The sequence below is a fragment of the Heliangelus exortis genome, chromosome Z (genome assembly GCF_036169615.1).
Source record: "Heliangelus exortis chromosome Z, bHelExo1.hap1, whole genome shotgun sequence".
In the NCBI taxonomy this organism is placed as follows: Eukaryota; Metazoa; Chordata; class Aves; order Apodiformes; family Trochilidae; genus Heliangelus; species Heliangelus exortis.
In genome coordinates, this window is record NC_092454.1 from 34077598 (window position 1) to 34095346 (window position 17749).

The following is a 17749-nucleotide window of genomic DNA, read 5'->3' on the forward strand; positions in this document are numbered from 1 at the left end:
GAGAAAGGTTCAGTCCTTCCTGCTTCCTGCAGTTAAGGAAGGTTGGGCTGATACATGGATACTTTTTCTTACAATACAATGAATTCCATCCCCTTTGCTGGGTTTTGTCCTGAGTCACCTTTAAAAACAGGAAAAAGTTAAAGGTTCGGCTATCTCTGACAAGGTCACACAAAAGACACATGAAGACACCAGGCATTGCAGCAAACAAGACAAGAAAACTTCCTTGCCCTTTGATCATCTCCCTACACTATGAACTGAGAAAGAGGATCAGCAGGAAGGACAGAAAACAAGTCTTGAGTCTTCCTATACACTGAAAAGAAAAGGACCTCTGTCTGCCCTCTGTCTTCTAGGGACACAGAAAGGATTAGTACTCACTGTTACACTGCCCCAAAGCACCATGTGACAGGAGAGATGAACAAAGCCATCATAAGGTTGACAGACCTGAAAAAGAGGCTATTCTTTTTTACAGATGTGTTGTCATTATGCTGAGGCACCTGTTGCTCTGCTTCTGTTTCACTGATAAGCTGGCGCATCTCTTTTGCTAGGATGTGCCATCTACAGAGGCTTAGGTTCCCACAGGGCATTTCCCCCTCAGCCTCTGTTACAGTTTCAGGGTCTCAGTACTTACGTGCAACAAGAAAGTTATAACTGGCAGTGTATAAATGCAAGGTACACCCAGAAAACTCATCTTTACTGCTCGGCTGTGCCAGAATCTCTACAGCAGTCACAACAGAGTCAAAAGATTATTACATTGTACTACCTTCAACAAAAGCCCTCAAATTCTCACTTTCTAGGTCAGGGAAATGAAGTAATGTAGGTTTGCAAGTCCAAACACACTGAGGATTTATCAGGGTGTTCTGGTCATGTGATCAGATTATGAAAAACTGCAAAGAAAAGATGACCTTTCTTTTGTCTTGTTACACACACAATGGAAAAAAATCTTCCTCTGTGTGTATCCTATCTTCCATAAGAATGTAGCACACTTTCTATTTAAGGCTTAAAAAGATCTGCTTATTGTTAAACCACATATTACCTTCTCTGCTGACCTGGTTCTTCCGTTCTGCATCCTCCAAAGACCTGAAAGCACCTGAAAGTGTATGTTAGTTGTACAATACAAATTATGCATGCATAATTGTCAGGAGGTTTCTACAGCCTGGGTGACTTCTCATTATTCTCCAGGCTCTGACAGTCTCCCTAGATCCTACAGAAGGATGCAAATGAGACTGTGTGATGCCCCTTGCACTGAGCTTTGCTTAAGCAAACAGAGATGCTCCTACTTGGAACTGCTCTGTAAATTCATTGAACTGCAGCACAGCAAGATCTGAGAACACTTCAAAACCATTTTTAATAGCAGCATGATACATACCTATTCTAATTGTCCTTATACAAAACCTGACCTGCCCCATACATACAATGAGAACAGAAAAGCTGTGGTTTGTCAACAGGAACAGCAGGACTTGCCCAGATAAATTCTCTGGAAAAAGATGTCACCTATTTTCTCTTCTGCACTCTTGGATCTGCATGTTATTTTCACATGAAAACTAACACACCTAGCTAAAAGATCTACCAGATGATATGAAAAATCTTCCACTCACTGGAGCTGTAGACTGTGTTGTCTGTCAGGTGAACTTACATTTCTCTCAATTTCAGACCAATAAGGAGCATTTCTCCCTTGCTGAAACAAGGTTGGTGAAGGAACAAAATTCTCAGCTACATACAGCTCCTCACAACTGGTCTGCACAGCATACAGCCCAGGGCCTCTTGCCCTTTAGTGGATCACAAGGCAATGCCGTGCTCTGTATGTCCCGATGGCTGCCAGCAGCTAGGCACCAGATGCTCAGTCTGCATGCCAAACAGAGATAGGCTTAAAGTAACACCAAAGAATGTCTCTGTTCCACTACAGACACCAAAAACCAAGTCTCTTTACCAGCAAAGTTCCCTTCAGTGATCTGTTTAAATAAGGGCTTCATAAATTTTCATTAACATGAATAAATCCCCACCCCAAGTATCAATAAAATTATTTTTTAAAGAGAATTAACAAAGATACATTAATAAAAAGTTAACTATACGATATGTCAGCAGCTAGCGAAAAACAAAGACCTGTTCTCATTTAGGGTAACAATTGTTTCCCACAGGGTCTGCTGTGATAATGGTCAGAGCCCCAGTACCCACAATGACAACATAATGAACCACTAAATGGGATCTTCTAAAGCTGTGGTCCATGACAAGATTGAGGACAAGTTTAGCCCTTGCCGATACATTTTCAGCACCTAAAAGCATCTTGGTTTTGAGCTGATAATTACAGTGTGCTGAGCCAAGCAACTGTCACTAAGGAACAGAAGCTGCCCAAATGGAGCAAAATGCATAGAAGTTTACTGGCTGATTTAGCACACAATAATTAACCCAGTTTCAGCCTTTTGAGGCATGGAAGTGAAAGACAGAAAGAGGGAGGGGGAAGGAAAAAAAAAAAAAAAAAATAAAAGGAAAGAGAGGAAGAAAGAGCTTTGAACATTTTGTTCCAGTCAGTTTCCAAGAACAAGGAAACTACTAGGTGTAACTGAATCAAAGGATGCCCTCCCACAGCCCCATTACCGCTGAAGAAGCAGCCAGTAGGCAGATACCAAAGACACGTATTTCCCAAAGCACACAGTCACACCTTTGCCAAGACATGAACTCTCACTGATGGCATCAAACATATAGCAGGGTAAGCAAGAAGAAAACCAGCAGAAATGTCTGAATGAACTTTATTCAGGAACTGACATATGATGAACATGATGAAAAGAGTGTTACACTTGTAAATAGACTGAGTTGGCAGCGCTAACCAATTAGTACCAGTTAATTTTATGGTCACAGCTATTACACAGGTAGGATATACTGTAAAAATTTAATAGATGTCACCATAAATTATAGTCACTTTTCTCCCCTGTACTCTTTATTTATCTTCTTTTTTATCTCTTTTTGTCTCCTGGTCCTTTTAAACCAGGACAATTTGGAAAGTACTTACAGTTGAATCTTATATAACACTTTCTGAAGAGTGAAGTGAATGCAACTGTAATTCTGTCAGTCTCTGCAAAAAACCAAAAATGCATAGACCAGAAAAATTCTCTTCTCGCTTCATTGTCCATAATACTGTTGCTTTTAAAAAAACAAAACCATTTTGTTTCAGCTGTTTCAGCTACTGTACACCACTATATTTACAGCAACTGCACTCTACACAGAACAAAGATAGGCAAAATGTGGGTTATTTCTCCACTTCCTCTTCCTTCACAGAGCAATAAATGACAGCTGCTTGCACGTTCCTGTACTTTGAAAGCATTTTGAGCAGCAGTAACCAAAACAAATGTCTGATTCTTTTGTTGAACTGTAACGGCAGAATACCCCATGTGTTTATTAATAAAGAAAATATTAAAAATTACCATCATCTTTACTGTTAAAAGCGAAACAACTGTTTTTTTGTCTCAAGTTGCTCAGAACTGGCACTCAGAACAGCTAAGGAGACAAGGTTTTGTGCATTAATATGCGTGCTGTCTGCACTTAACTGAGGTACACAAAAGCATTATTGTTAACACTACATACAAGATGTCACTAGGGTAGATTAACAGATCACTTTACAAGCAGTGTTGACTAACTGCTGCCTCCTGTAAGAACACCACCAGCAGGAGAGCAAGTACAGACCTGCTTGTAGGAGGGACTGATCTGAAGCCAGTTAGGGAGCTGGGAGGCCACTTTGCGTTTTGGTAGTCCAGCATCCACAAAATGGTAATCAAGAAATTTCCAGGACTCTGTTTGTAGCCAGCTCTTCTAGTCAGAATTTTAAGCAAAAATTGAAGGATCAGAAGCAATTTTAACTATTTATAAAACAATATCAAGACTTACTAGGTAGTTTTTCCAGTGTTTTCCAACGTACTACTTTCATTACATTTAGAGACTAATGTGTTGCTTTCACCATTGCTTCTGTCATGTTTCTTCTTCCCTTGTAACATTTTCTTCCGTATGAGAATGGGAATTACATCACAGGTTCCAAGAATGTAACAGGCTCTAACTGCAAAACTAACAATTTATGCTTTTCATTTTTCCTTAAAGAGAAACTACAGAAGCAACACTGTTTGCTACCGAAACCTAGACACACACACATATGGAGATGAAAAGCTATTTCTTATCAGTGCTATGATACTGATACTCCTGGAAGCCCTCTGTTGAGTGAATCCTTTTGTTTTCCCCACCCAGGAAATAAGGCCAGAAATGCTTACCTGTTTCAAACTTAGTGGGATTTATGAAAATATTAATTATTTTCTATTTGGATAGTGTCACAAAGCTATCATGTGTAAGCTTTGCATTCGTCAAAATTCTTACTTGGTATATGTGAAAATAATGGCCTCAACCCTTGCTTTCATCACTTTCTTCATGTCAAAATCCCAAGCGAAATCCCTTCGGATATGTGTTTGGCTGCAATGAATACTTTCTTTTATTTTTATGGATTCTGTCCTTCTTAAATTTAAGAGCATTATAACACAGTCAAAACCAAACACAACTGGAAAGAAAAAAAATTCTGAAAAAAAAATTTACAACACTGTCCTGCATTCCCTTCAGTGTTACCTTGCATGCCATGAAACGAGTCTTACTCTCAAAAGGTAAACTGGGAAACTCAGTGGAGTCCTTATAGATTAACAGTCACAAAGAGAAGCTGCTGAAGAAAGCAGTTAAGAAACCCACAGCACCTCCTAATTTAAGAGGGGTGAGGAGAGGAATCAGGGAAACAGACTTGACATAAACAATAGAAAATGTGAGGTCTGCTGTTTAGCTCACTGCCATGATTCTTTGCTTACTCCTGTCTGTATGTTGTTAGTTTATAATTGTTTATGTACCACCCTCTATTAAAATAAACAGGCCCTCAGCGATTAACATACCCCAACCAGCACTTCAGAACTATTTGATGTCATGTTCTTTTCACACCTTCATAAATATGAACAAAGATCTCTACACAGGAGCTACTGGAATAATTATCTTTCATAGTGTGTGACACAGGCACCAAAATGCCAGTTGTTGTGGAAATTGGGGAAAATGGTAAATTGCATCGAAATGAGAGCTATTCTAGCTAAGTATCCAAATAACATCAGTAAGAAAAATCTCTTCTCAAGACTATTTTTAAAGGCGTTTTTGCCCATGTTTAACCCATAATTAATAGAAAGCTAGTTACAGTAGGTATGAGAAAGTGGTTCAAGAACCTGCATTATCCCTGCTGCTTCACAAAATGTACTGTCCTTTCACACATAGATGTTGTTGAAATCCCTAGTTAAGGACAGCAGTGATGACTCCTGCTCCAGTACAGCATTTTTAGTTGAAACCCAGCTCTTCAGGAGTCTGATATGACTTTCCCAAATCAGTGACAGGCTTGTCACTGAAACAAGCATTCTTACAGAAAAGACGTACATCTTGTCTCAGAAATAACTCAGTAAAATGGACAGGTTGTGAGTTTGAATGAAAAGACAGTACATACATAGAAAATGTGCTATACGCTGCAGCTTTCCACCTAGTAAATCATATCTGCAGGTATACAGCAGAGGAGGATCAATCACACCATGAAGTTGATTGTCTCCAGTGAGAAGCACAAGACTGAACTGCTGATGGGCTTGACAAGGGACATAAGGTAGAGATTAAGTGTGGGCAGGGTGCAATATGAACTCTGAAAAAAAAAGAAGATGACTAAACCACTCCAGTTCAAAAGAAAGGGCATCTCCAGACCTCAATTGATTGGTAGTGCTAATCAAATTTTCTCCTGTTTTCTCACAAAGGCATTTTAGGTCCTGTTAATTTAGATTTCTTCATCCTAAACAGTCAGTTACAGCTGCTCGGGAACAAGCTAAGCATCTGCCTTTAAATATTTTATACAACATCTTAATTAAATGCCTACTAAATTTAATGCCTACTGCAGCAAGACTTTGTCCATATGCAAACCAATGTTCTAGCCACTTGCTTCTGCACAGGGATGGTTTTTTCTGTTCCACTAGGCAAGCATATTTGGGGTATGCTTAGGAAAAAAGACAGAAACTTTTGCTAGCTTATTTATCACTACTTCTTAGTGACTCAAGTTTATTTCAATGCCACATATTGCACAGCTATCAGCCTGTTGGAAATATTTGTGCACCCCATTTTGATTAGTTATCCTATAACTCCCAAAGCTGTGATCTCTTATGGAAGTTTGTAGATGTAGTTCTCTCACCTTCCCCAGCTATACGGCATGACAGTGCAGGCCAGAACACAAGCTCTGGCACAGACCTTGGAGATGGATGTGGAAAGGTTACACAGTTTTGCAATAAATTGATTATGATCAAGCAGCACCAGTTAAAGCAACAACTCTCCTGGCCAAAGAAATAAACGAGGAAAAGAAAAACAAAAAACTCAAGTCTTCATTTTTCTGATGTCCTGTTACATCAAAGCACAAGTTGCAACAAGCTGAGAAAGTGTAATGTGCTTCAACGTCTTTTACAGTTGCTATGGTAGAGTTTCTTATGGAAAATTCCTTGTTCTGCGTGATGTTTTTTCCTGCCTCATTTGGGATGGCAGAACCGTTCCTTGTGTCACCTGAGAAACCGGGCTGTCAGTTTCCACCTATTGGTGAGAAAGAAACTCATCATCAGCAGAACTCAATGGAAAATTCCTTGGGTAGAAGTTTCTGCTCTGGAGGCTAACATGACACCAAGGAGGAAGGATGGATGGGTCAGGAACTGAGGGGGCCATGCAGGAGATCTGGCTTGCACCTCAGGGTCAGCCACAGATATCCTGTGTGAGTAGGGGCAAGGGATTTAATCCCTGGGGTTAATCCTGTTTGTACAGGCAGGACAACGAAGCATCCTCCCCCCATTTTTCACTCTGTGCATGAAGCCCCAGGTCTATAACCTACCCACCGGCCAATCAACTAGCTTCAGGTTACAGAAGTGGGGCTATAGCCCAAAAGCTCTTCAGGCAGGGGTTAGTTGCAGCTGTGGAGTCTCACAGTGCTTTTCACAGAGAGGTCTTGTTTGGACCTTGTGGCTCTAAAATAATGCATACATATGTAAGAAAAAATTGCTTTGTGCTCTGTTCTTAAGTGAAAGTATCAACATAGGCAAGGAGGGAAAACTCCAGCTTTACTGTACAGCCAAGCAGGAGAAAACATTTGGCTTTTAAGGAAGATCTGCAATCTATTTTCTGAATAGATAGTACCACAACATTTCCAGAAATAAGGTATAAAAAATGGTATTATAGCATTGCACTGGTGATACAAAGCTATCAGAGAAAATGCCTTTGCACTAGGGGAATTTCTTTATGGATTAGTTGGAAGTAATCCAAATTTAATGTGACATTTTTCCTGCTGGAATGTTTTTCTTTCCAATCAAAAATTAATTAGATTCCGCTACTTTTGATTTATGACAAAACGAAAGAATGGTTAAAAAAAAGCTGTTACTGTTTTAATGCAGCTGGATACCTGCAATACTCCAGAATGCCAAAATGCTCATGGGCTCCCTATGGTGATGAGAAGAGCTTTTGACCTCTCTGAGGAAATGGAATTTGAAAATAATAAATGCATAAGTGCTTGAATAAGGACTCCTTTAGTAATGTCTGTCATGAGAATGAAGAGCATCCAAGATGAGACAATGCAACTGCACTCCTGTTGGTGCCAGTATTTAAAGCTCCATTGACTTCAGTGGAGTTTCACCCTCTAATCCAAGAACTAATTGGATCCAAGAATTGTTGGCTATCATTTGTAGTTAAATACAACCACCTTTGTCTTTTTAGAGTCCCTCCCCTTCCCAGATATGTTCAACAAGAATATTAGTGGGAACAGGTGTAGAAAGGAAAGACAATGTGCCAATTACTAATTGAACACAGGTCGAGACATTCAAACTTGGTATTCCAACAGCACTGACTTCTGCGTAATGTCAGTAGAAAAATCTGACTGAAGAGTATTAATGGTGTAAAATAAAATTTCAAAGATTCAGCAGCAGGAAAATGTTGCTTTTTAGTTACCCTTTTTCTAAAACAAAGAATCAAATTCAATGTTCCAAAGTGGAAAAAAGGTTTTTTTATTTTCCACAAAACAATAAAAGATAATTTTATCGATAACTCCAGAATGTTTTCCCATAATTTTAAATGCCAGATTATTTCAACTTTACTAAAGATGCACATTTTTTCATTTCAACATTCCAATTTGAAATTTGAGACAGAATTTAATCAAGTGCTCTCTGATTTTACTCACATTCTGATTTTAAAGCAGAAATAATTTTGAAATGCTGAAATTTCCCATAGGAGAAAAACGATTTTTTAAGATCTTTATTTTGTGCATTTAAAATCTCAGCTATTACCCAGGAATTTTGGAGGCAGAGGAGTTGAACTGCTGATGGAATAATACAGTAAAGGCTGCCTTATTCTGGTTGTAAAAAATGCTAAAGATAGCAGGGCCTTCCTCTCTCACTTTGCATTATGTTAAGAACCGTTCTTTCAAGGCTATCACCAGGTGAAGAAGGGGATGCCAGTCTTCTGCAGAAGCCTATGCAGAATGCCTAAACATCAGCACACTGCTCCACTGATCGTTATCCTCATTTTGATCCTGAGGATGCCAAATCTGACTCCAAAGAAACTTGTTCAGTAAAAATCACATGCAAGTGCAAAGGATGCAAAGAAGTTAAAACTCAGTTTTAAGAATGGCAAAGTTTTAAGCAATTTCTTATTAAGTTATAATAGTTTTAATGAGAACCCAGGATTTTAATACAACTGACTTCAGACAAAATTTATGTTGTGACCTGAATGCTGTGAGTTAAAAGTAGCTGCCCAGAAAATCTTGCAGGTTGAAAAAAATTGTAATAATCAAATGAGAATTCTGTAATTTAATTCTTATGCTACTGGAAATACTCAACAATGTACTAGTCCTTTGGAAGAACAAAAGTTTTCTATTCAGCAGTATTTTTGTTCTAGAACCATTTTGACTACAATGAGCCATCCCCTCTTCAGTAAGGTTGGTGCTGTTATATTAATATTCCTAATAGAAAGAAAATCCACAGAATGGGTCCTCTGCTTTTTAGTAACCACTGCATATCATGTAATCTCTTAAATATCCTGTCCATTTGATAATCATAAGCACTGCTGTTACATCTCCTTTATCCCAGCACCCTAATAAAATTTCTCCTCACACGTGCAGCAGCACAAGCAGAAGCTGTGGTCTGGAGATGTGGGGCATAAACAGGTACAGAAATAAGTGGAGAACCAGAGGAGCTTTTTGTGCTTCAGCTGCTTTGTACCCTACACATCCCTAAAATACAAGAATGTTTTTAATTCAAAAAAACACTCAAAAGCACTTCCCCTTAGACATAAAGAGAAACAATAAACATCAGTTTAAAAGCAAAGTTTAAAAAGAGTTGAAGCCACAAAGCAAGGCCATGTCATGCCAACCTCCAGTTCTCTTCACTGGGTCTCAAGGAGTGTGGATAAAATTCCCCTCCCAACCCAAATTGGATATTCAATTAGTTGGGTGTCAGGGTAAAATGAATGGGACAGCTCAGTGACCATATAAGCCTAGTGGAAAGCAATTAAAAAGATCCTTAATCAAACACTGTTGCTTTTAACAAATCAGTTAATGTATTAAAAGCAAAATTTACTTGCCCAGATCCTTTTGCTCTCTGAATCCAAATTCTGAAGTTAAGCTGTGAGGGAGGGCAAAACCTAGGTAGTGACTTTAATTGCTTGAACTTTGGAGCAGTACAGCTGCAAAATATCGCCTTAAATGGATTAAAGGACCAACAGGTCTACCTTACTGTCTTTGATTTCCTTTTTCCTCTGTTGGCCTCTCCTTCCTTCTCTTTGTCTGAGAGAGGGAGGTTTGTAGGATCACTGCCTCACAGGGTCCTCTTCTTACAGGAGGCCTCTCTGGCTATTGCCAGACTTTTGTGTTTTCCCTGAAGTGTCCCTATTGTCTGAGCATGATCTATCTGCTTCATCTTTGTGGTGTTTGGTTTTGTCTCCTCTAATGAGTTTTATTAGTAATTTTGTCTCTGAGTTTTTATTTATAGTGCTATGTGTAGAACAGTGTCACTTTCAACAGCATGTGTGCTGGCTTAAACAATACCTAGATGTAAGACTGTTTTTTCCATGTTTGCAACATACTAGGTAATTCCTGTAGCAAAGCCTGAGGTTATTCAGTGAATTATGGCCATACAGAGCAGAGCAGATGCCTGTTAAAGGTAAAAAGCAAAATGTTGGAGAGTATGCACTGACTTTATGAGAGAACCCCAACCTCAGAGACTGAATATATTCAGATACTTCATATTTTTGCACTCATGGGTACAGTGTGCATTTCATAAATCTTTACACAATTTTTCCCTGATGCTTTGCTCCACCACTTTTCATTGTGCTGAAGAAGAGGGGAGGTTTGTCTCCTGTGAATCAAAACATCACCTTCTGTGCTTTGACTAAGTATTAAATGCCCAAAAGTGAGGTTTTATTTCATTCTACAGCTTGCACAATTTAACACACAAGATTCTCAGTAACCGAAGTGCCTTAGGATGCAGAAATGGTTACCTCGCATAGTACTAAATGGCTCCTTAGTTTACTTAAAAGCAACAACCCAAAAGCTAATTACAAATGCACTCTTATCAGTGACAACAAGATTTGTCACAGGTAAGGCTAGATAACGCTTGTTTCATCACAGAATATGAGATACACAGAAAACAGCCTTTTCTGGTTTTGGCTTGCATATCTTCAAGTAGATTTTGACATATGGCTCCCTTAGCCTGATCACCCAGAGAGTTAGCATGCTGTGCAATACTTCAAGTTCAGTGCTGCCACATTCTCTAAGGATCTGCCAGCAGAAAGCAGCACAGGAATGATGGGCAGCTTGTGAGCACAGGGAGTTTATACCTGAGCCTGCAAATTAGTATTTCTTTCTTTTATTATAAGAAGGACAACAAGGAAAGATTTAAACTCAGGATGGCTATCTTTCTTTACACTGCATTTCCATTTAAATAATGTCCCTTTTGTTTCTTAGTAATCAAAACTCATGGCATTGACATATGTCTCTGCTGAAGCTTTGTTCTTAGCAGTTCCATGAATTCTGCTTGTCTTTCTGAGGGATATACCTAAAACCTCCCTCTGTAAGAGGAGAGAAATTCAGGGGACTATTACGACAACTTTTTCTGCAGTCTGCTGCTGTATTTCTTCTATCACAGGGCAGACACTTGTCTCTCAGCCATTTAGGTATCTAACAGCACAGCCTTGGACTGCAGCTGTAGAAGAATCAAAGTTTCAGTAAGACAGCTCTTGAGATGATTTAGCTAACAAATACAGTGGATTTTAACTTGTATACTTATTCGCAGTATACCCACAGAGAAAGGTCAGAGAAAGCATAACAAGATATTTCTTAAAAGATTTTATGGACATTTGAATGGGATGAATAGCCTAGTGAGGCCAAGAATTCACTGTGGGTGGGCACAGCTTTTTATATACAATGAAAAATAAATTCTGCACATTCAGGCAGCGAGTCCATCCCAAGACTAGACCAAAACAAACACAATTCAAAAATTTCTCAGTACGCTTTCTCTCCATTATTAAGAAAAGCATACGATGCTTTTCTCTGCTTTTTCCATAGAAACTGCTCTACATGTTTTTGCATACATATTCTGTCAACAATCACAAGCTGCAAAGTTAATGTGGCAAAGCTGTGGGAGCAATAACCACCTGTGTATTTTGTTCTATCTTGAAACCATCCTATCCTGCAGTCAAGAAAATTTACCAGTCCAAGATAAACTATTTCCAGTTTATTTAATGTTTCCATTTACCATTGTCCCGTTCCAGATGTTGAGGCCAAGTTCAAAACATACAGAGATACACAGGCTGAAAATACTCACATTGATTAAAATGTGAAATCAATTATGAATTGGACCTCTAGGGGAAAGCCATTACTGTAAACAGAAGTGGAAAATCCTCTCTTCTTCCTCATTTGTTGAAGACAGACTTTATTTTGCACTGTCTTTATTCCCTAGTGCAATACAATTTCAGGGCTCTCTAAAATGTTGCCATTAAAAGAGGCAAAAATTTGTAACCTTGTAGTGCAATACAGCATTGCACTACATAAATGAAGTGAAATACATTTCACACATTTCATAAATGTGTGAAACCAATTCCAGAAAGGAAATGTGCTGCACCAGAATGCATAGTGCAAAGCCTTCAAGAACTTGGGAAATAGTCACTTTCTGGTAAAATAAGGTTTGCTGCAAAGAGCTGAATTCAGATGAACTATCAGAAGGATTTACTGCATTTGCCCGGAGAGCAAAAGGACTTGTGCAAAGCATTTACTGTCCCACATGACATTCCTATCTCTAAAATGGAACAAAATTGATTTGATGGATTGATCACTCATATGGATAGGAGGTGGCTAGATACTCATGTCCAAAGAGTTGTGATCAGTGGCTCAGTGTCCAACTGGAGATGTGTGATGAGTGACGTTCCTCAAGGGTCAGTACTCAGACCAGTGCTGTTTAACATCTGTATCAGTGACATGGACAGTGGAATCAAATGCACCCTTGTTAGGTTTGCTGATGACACCAAACTGTGTGGTGAAGTCAACACTCTAGAGAGAAGGGATGTCATCCAGAGGGACCCTGACAGGCTTGAGAAGTGGGCTTGTTCAAACTGCATGAAGTTCAACAAGACCAAGTGCAAGGTTCTGCACCTGGGTCAAGGCAATCCCATGTGCATGAATGTAGGTTGGAAGGAGAAGGGACTGAGGGCAGCCCTGAGGAAAAGGACTTGGGGGGTTGGTGCCCCAGAAGCTTAACTTGTGCTGTAAATGTGTGATGGCAGCCCAGAAAGCAAATCATGTCCTGGGCTGCATCAAAAGAAGCATATACAGCTGGTCAAGGGAGGTTACTCTCCCCCTATACTATTTTCTGGTTAGACCCCACATGGAATACTGTGTCCAGTTCTGGAGCCCCAACATAAGAAGGCCATATTGCTTCCTGAGTGTGTCCAGAGGAGAGACACCAAGATGATCAGAGGGCTGGAGGATCTCCCCTATGAAGACAGGCTGAGGAAGTTGGGGTTGTTCAGCCTGGAGAAAAGGAGGCTCCAAGGTGACCTTATAGCAATTTTCCAACATCTGAAGAAGGGCTACAAGAAAGCTGGGGTAGTTCTTTTTACATGGGTGTGTAGCAAGGGGACATGGGGCAATGGTTTAAAACTTGAAGAGGGGAGGTTTAGGTTAGACATTAGGAAAAAAATTCTTAACTGTGAGGGTGGTGAGACACTGGAACAGGTTGCACAGGGAAGCTGTGGCTTCCCCCACCCTGGAGCAGTTTAAGGCTGCATTGAACGAGACCTGGAGCAACCTAATCTAGTGGAAGATGTCCCTGCTCATGCAGGGGAACTAGATGATCTTTAGTGTTCCTTCCAACCCAAACCATTCTATGATGTTATGAAAAGGTTTGTGCCTCTCAAAAAGCAAAAGCTGAGTCAAAAAGGAAATACATTCTCCAAGAAGGACTGTTTGAACTTGATGCTTTAGTCTGTGCTCTTATACCACATCTTCAGGATGAGAACTGTGACTTACTGTGTCTGAAACCAAACCTCACAGAAAATATGCACTTGATGTCCCTCAGGATTAGGCACAAGACTGAAAAGGACCCTTCCCAGAAGTTTGAATTGAGTAGAGAGCTTTGGGGCTTCATGTCTAATGCCTGCTGGGGACAGCTGTGGCAGCTGAAGAGGTCCAGCCTCCTCAGTGGTAGCCAGAGATCTGATGGGACTTGAAGTCAAGGGCAGTTTACACATGTAGTCAGCTATGGGCTGCAGGAGCTGAGGGACAGCAAACTTGCCTCTGCCCTCCCCCTGCTACAGAGAGATGGGTTGCAGTCCCTTCTCCAGGCACGATGTGACTGCAGTAGCAGTTCAGTGCCCTCAAAGCGGTACTAGAGGCTCACCTGGGTCATTTCACTGGGTACAGGACACTAGCGTAGCTTTGATGGTGCTAGCACTATTTCATCTAATTACCTGCCAGGACAGGTAAGTGCCAGTTCTCTGGTGCGATGGATGAGGGTGCCAGTGAACTTTGAACCTTTGACCTTTTCATAGCTTCTAATCCTTCTTCTTCTCTGCTCTCTTGGTCCTGAGGGTTTCAGCCACAGGAGGATATAACTATGTTGATATTTATGTCAGGGAACCTCTTAACTACCGTATAGGGAATATCTGCTGGTTTATTAGGGTAAGACATAGGTTGCCTAGTGAAGTTATGGATGCCCCCTTCCTGGAAGTGTTCAAGGCCAGACTGGATGGGGTTTTGAACAACTTGGTCTACTGGGGGGTGTCCCTTCCCATGACGAGAGGGTTGGAACTATGATTTTTAAGATCATTTCCAACCCAAACTATTCTTTGATACTATAATTCTAGGGCTAGTACTTCTAAAATAACATAAATCTTTATGTCACAGAACATAATCTCTATGTGTTGGAAGATCTGGAAGAAATATACTCCTTAAAGTTTATTAGATACTTAGCTGATGAAGGGTTTCTAATAGCCACAGTACCAGCCATTTTTAGGAACCAGAAAAGTTACTGCTGTGATCCACTGTAGAAATTTGTCCATTCCCAAACTGAACAGACAGAGTATGCAAAATGAGGTGAGAATTTACCATCAACAGTGACTGCAATAGCATTGCTGGACAGTGACAATACAATTCATTTTACTCTCATCTGATGATACAGCAATTTTGTGCAGTCTCTGTTGCATAGATTGCCTACACAAACCACAGCATCACAAGCACATGACAACAGGAACAGCCCTGCAAAGAACAATTGTGTGTAACAGGTTACTTCTATTTCTAAATCAGAGGATGAAGAATAAACTTTGGCCTGCTCCTTAACAGCCATGAAAAAATTTTAAAGCTTTCCCATACAGTGCTGGCCAATGCACTTCTGTCTGGAGGCAATTCCATTGCTATCCCAGTCTCAGACGCTTGAGTGGAGACTGCAAGCACTGCAAACAATTGCTTGTCTATTGATGAGAATAAAACAAGGACAAGACAAATCATGTTCTCTTGCACAAGTAGTTGGAGAAAATTAGTCATGTATTGTTCTCTGCCAAAGGCTAAGACTGAGGTTCTTTTATTTCTTTTCCATTTGTTCTTTCCTTTTGTATTCCTCCTTGCTTTGTGTGGGACATGCTCCCCTTGATGGGTATTGTTTTCAGCTATTTCCTTTTTTGCTAAGGCAACCACAGGCCTTCCAAATTGTGGGCACCAAGAAAAATGAGAGTAGATCCTTGAAAGACCTTGGTAAGAAACCAAATCTAAACAATTCCAAAGCAATACTCAGAAATGACAGGAGATGTGTGGGTATGGCTTCAGTTCAGAAAGTTTCTGACTGAAACCGTAGCTCAAGGAGTTGTCATAAAGACAGTTGAAAACTGTGAAATCTGTATTTCCTTCATAACTATGTAAGTTGGACATTGTCTGAAGTTAAATTTGGCTTCTCACTGTCCAATCTTCATAATAAATAACCATATGACATAGCCAACCACCTCGTTTTCCCTTTTTTTTTTTTCTTTCTAGTGCTGTGGGAAGCACAAGGTAGGAAGAGAGAAAAGGGGAAGGAAATGCCTCTGTGAAGACAGCACTGCTTCCCATGTCCTTAACTCTGACACACCAGTACAACCCAGTACTGCTCAAGGGATTCTCTTGGAGACTGAAAGCCCTTTTCTGCACCCATGACCTGCACAGTTACTGACTTTCAACAGTTTCCAGCAAACAGTGTTTAAAGCCTAGGTAGCTAAAGGTAGCTAAAGAGGAAGCAATGATTTACTGGAATTGTCCAAAGTATTAAACTGACAAACACTCTGTTTTCAACTGACCAGACTTTACACTTCCAAGCTGTTCAGGGACTTTTTAGAAAACCAGTTAGTCATTGATTTGGCACATGAATGCTTTTGAGATTCTCCTTTCATGTGTGTAGCTGACATCTGAGAATGGAATTTAGATTACTCAAACACAGGAATTAAAAAAAAAAAATAATCCCTGGAGAGATTATTAGTTATACAAAGATATGCTGCAACTTAAAGAAACAGGCAAAATTGTTATGCATACACCACATATTTTTTCTAAATGCAAATATCCCTATACAATATGTTTTCTATTTCAATGTTCAATTGCCCCCAAAAGCTACTGAGCAAGTTGCTAGCCAGAGGTACTGCATAACTTTTCATCAACAGAACTTGAACAATTTCAGACTTCATTTCAGGGTACTGACTTTGGTTATGTGGCACTTTTTTCTCTTATAGGGGTTTTATACTTCACTAACAGTGATTCTCCTGTAATCTGCAAATAATAGTCTTCAATTTTCAGGTATTGATGGGCTAGAGCTAATACCAAGAAAATGGTCACCTCATCTCTAGATGTATGCCTCATGACTTAAACCATATACTAGCCTATGAAGAGTGATAACCCATTCTCTGTGGAATGTCCTGCTCAACCACAGACTGAGAAATTCATAACAACCCTCACAGCCCAGGAACTGCTGAGTTCAGGGGCTGCCTGTCTTCTCTTGCACCCCACAGTCATAAACTCCATAAGCTAAACTCCTTTTGGCACCTTTGGCAGAGTGAGCAGCTGGTACTGAAAGGCACTTTTGCTTCAGTTGGACAAACCATAACAAAACTACCTTAATGGCAACTGAGAAAGGGACAGTTCTAAAAACCCGTCATAAAGATATGTTTTGGCAGTTGGGGTTTTATTTGTGTTAATTAATAACAGAAGCATGTTCCTGGTATTGTCTACCTGCATAATTGTATTTTCTAAATGATAAAAAAATGCTAAGCTCAGGTTTTCATTATACAGCATTGAAATGCATATGTTATTTAAACACTCTTCAGTGACAAAAAACACAGCCTTCTTATTTTTCCAAAAGTATTGCTGTGGAAAATGAGAAGCCTATTGAGAAGTTTAATTAACAAGTTAATGTTGAAAAAATTATTTTAGGAATATGACAGAACATTTTAGGATATTGCCAACGGTGTTACTTTTATCTATGACAATATTTTAAACTGCTGTAAAGTTCCACTGGCTGCTGGCCTGTCCTATGTCCAAAACACATATGCAACTAAACCTGAAACAAGGAGCTCCCCAGCAGAACCCTCTCAAAACCAAACCAAACATACTTGGACCTTACAAACCTCAGTGGTATTTTTGCTGGGCACATTTTCTCAAGACAGAAGCTGCATAAACTACAAAATAAATAAAAAAGGCTTGGGAGATAAGAATCATAGGATCATAGACTTTTTTTGATTGTAAACGAGCTTTAAGGTTATCAGGTCCTACTGTTAACCTAACGCAGTGTCACAGTTTAACACTGGGCAATTAACTGAATGACAGATGCTCTCTATTAATCCCCCTCCACTCCCTGATGGAGAAAGGAGAGAGAAAGAGGGAGAGAGACTGATGGGTTGGAAACTAAACTACACAGCTTTAGGGAAACAGTACTGATGAAGAAAAGAAAATTATTAAATATATAAAAATATACACAAAAGCAATACCACGTTCCTCCCCCGCTTCCCCCAGTAACACTCACATCACCACCAAGGCAGGGCAGCCCTGGCAAAGTCCTAGGCTGGGCTCCTGGAGGCAACAGCAGTTGGGAGTTGGAGGCAGGAACACAGATTTAAGAGAGCATGGATCAGGAGCAAAGGCAGATGAATGGATGGGATCCTCCCAGGATGCCAACCACAGGTGAAGAAA

The 17749-nt window shown here is 39.9% G+C and overlaps 1 protein-coding gene across 4 annotated transcripts in view; it reads right to left on the bottom strand.

The window, feature by feature from the left end:
- Positions 1 to 17749, bottom strand: part of NTRK2 (neurotrophic receptor tyrosine kinase 2) — a 206788-nt gene that overhangs the window by 64138 nt on the left and 124901 nt on the right. The window contains exon 13 of one of the 4 annotated variants that reach the window (XM_071730222.1): positions 2732 to 6609. The exons of 2 other annotated variants lie outside the window; for them this stretch is intronic. In XM_071730222.1, coding sequence (XP_071586323.1) covers positions 6599 to 6609 — 11 coding nt within the window. In that variant the 3' untranslated portion in view covers positions 2732 to 6598. Of the gene's footprint in view, positions 1 to 2731; positions 6610 to 17749 lie in introns of those variants that run through there. One more of the 4 variants, XM_071730220.1, reaches the window with a different exon arrangement.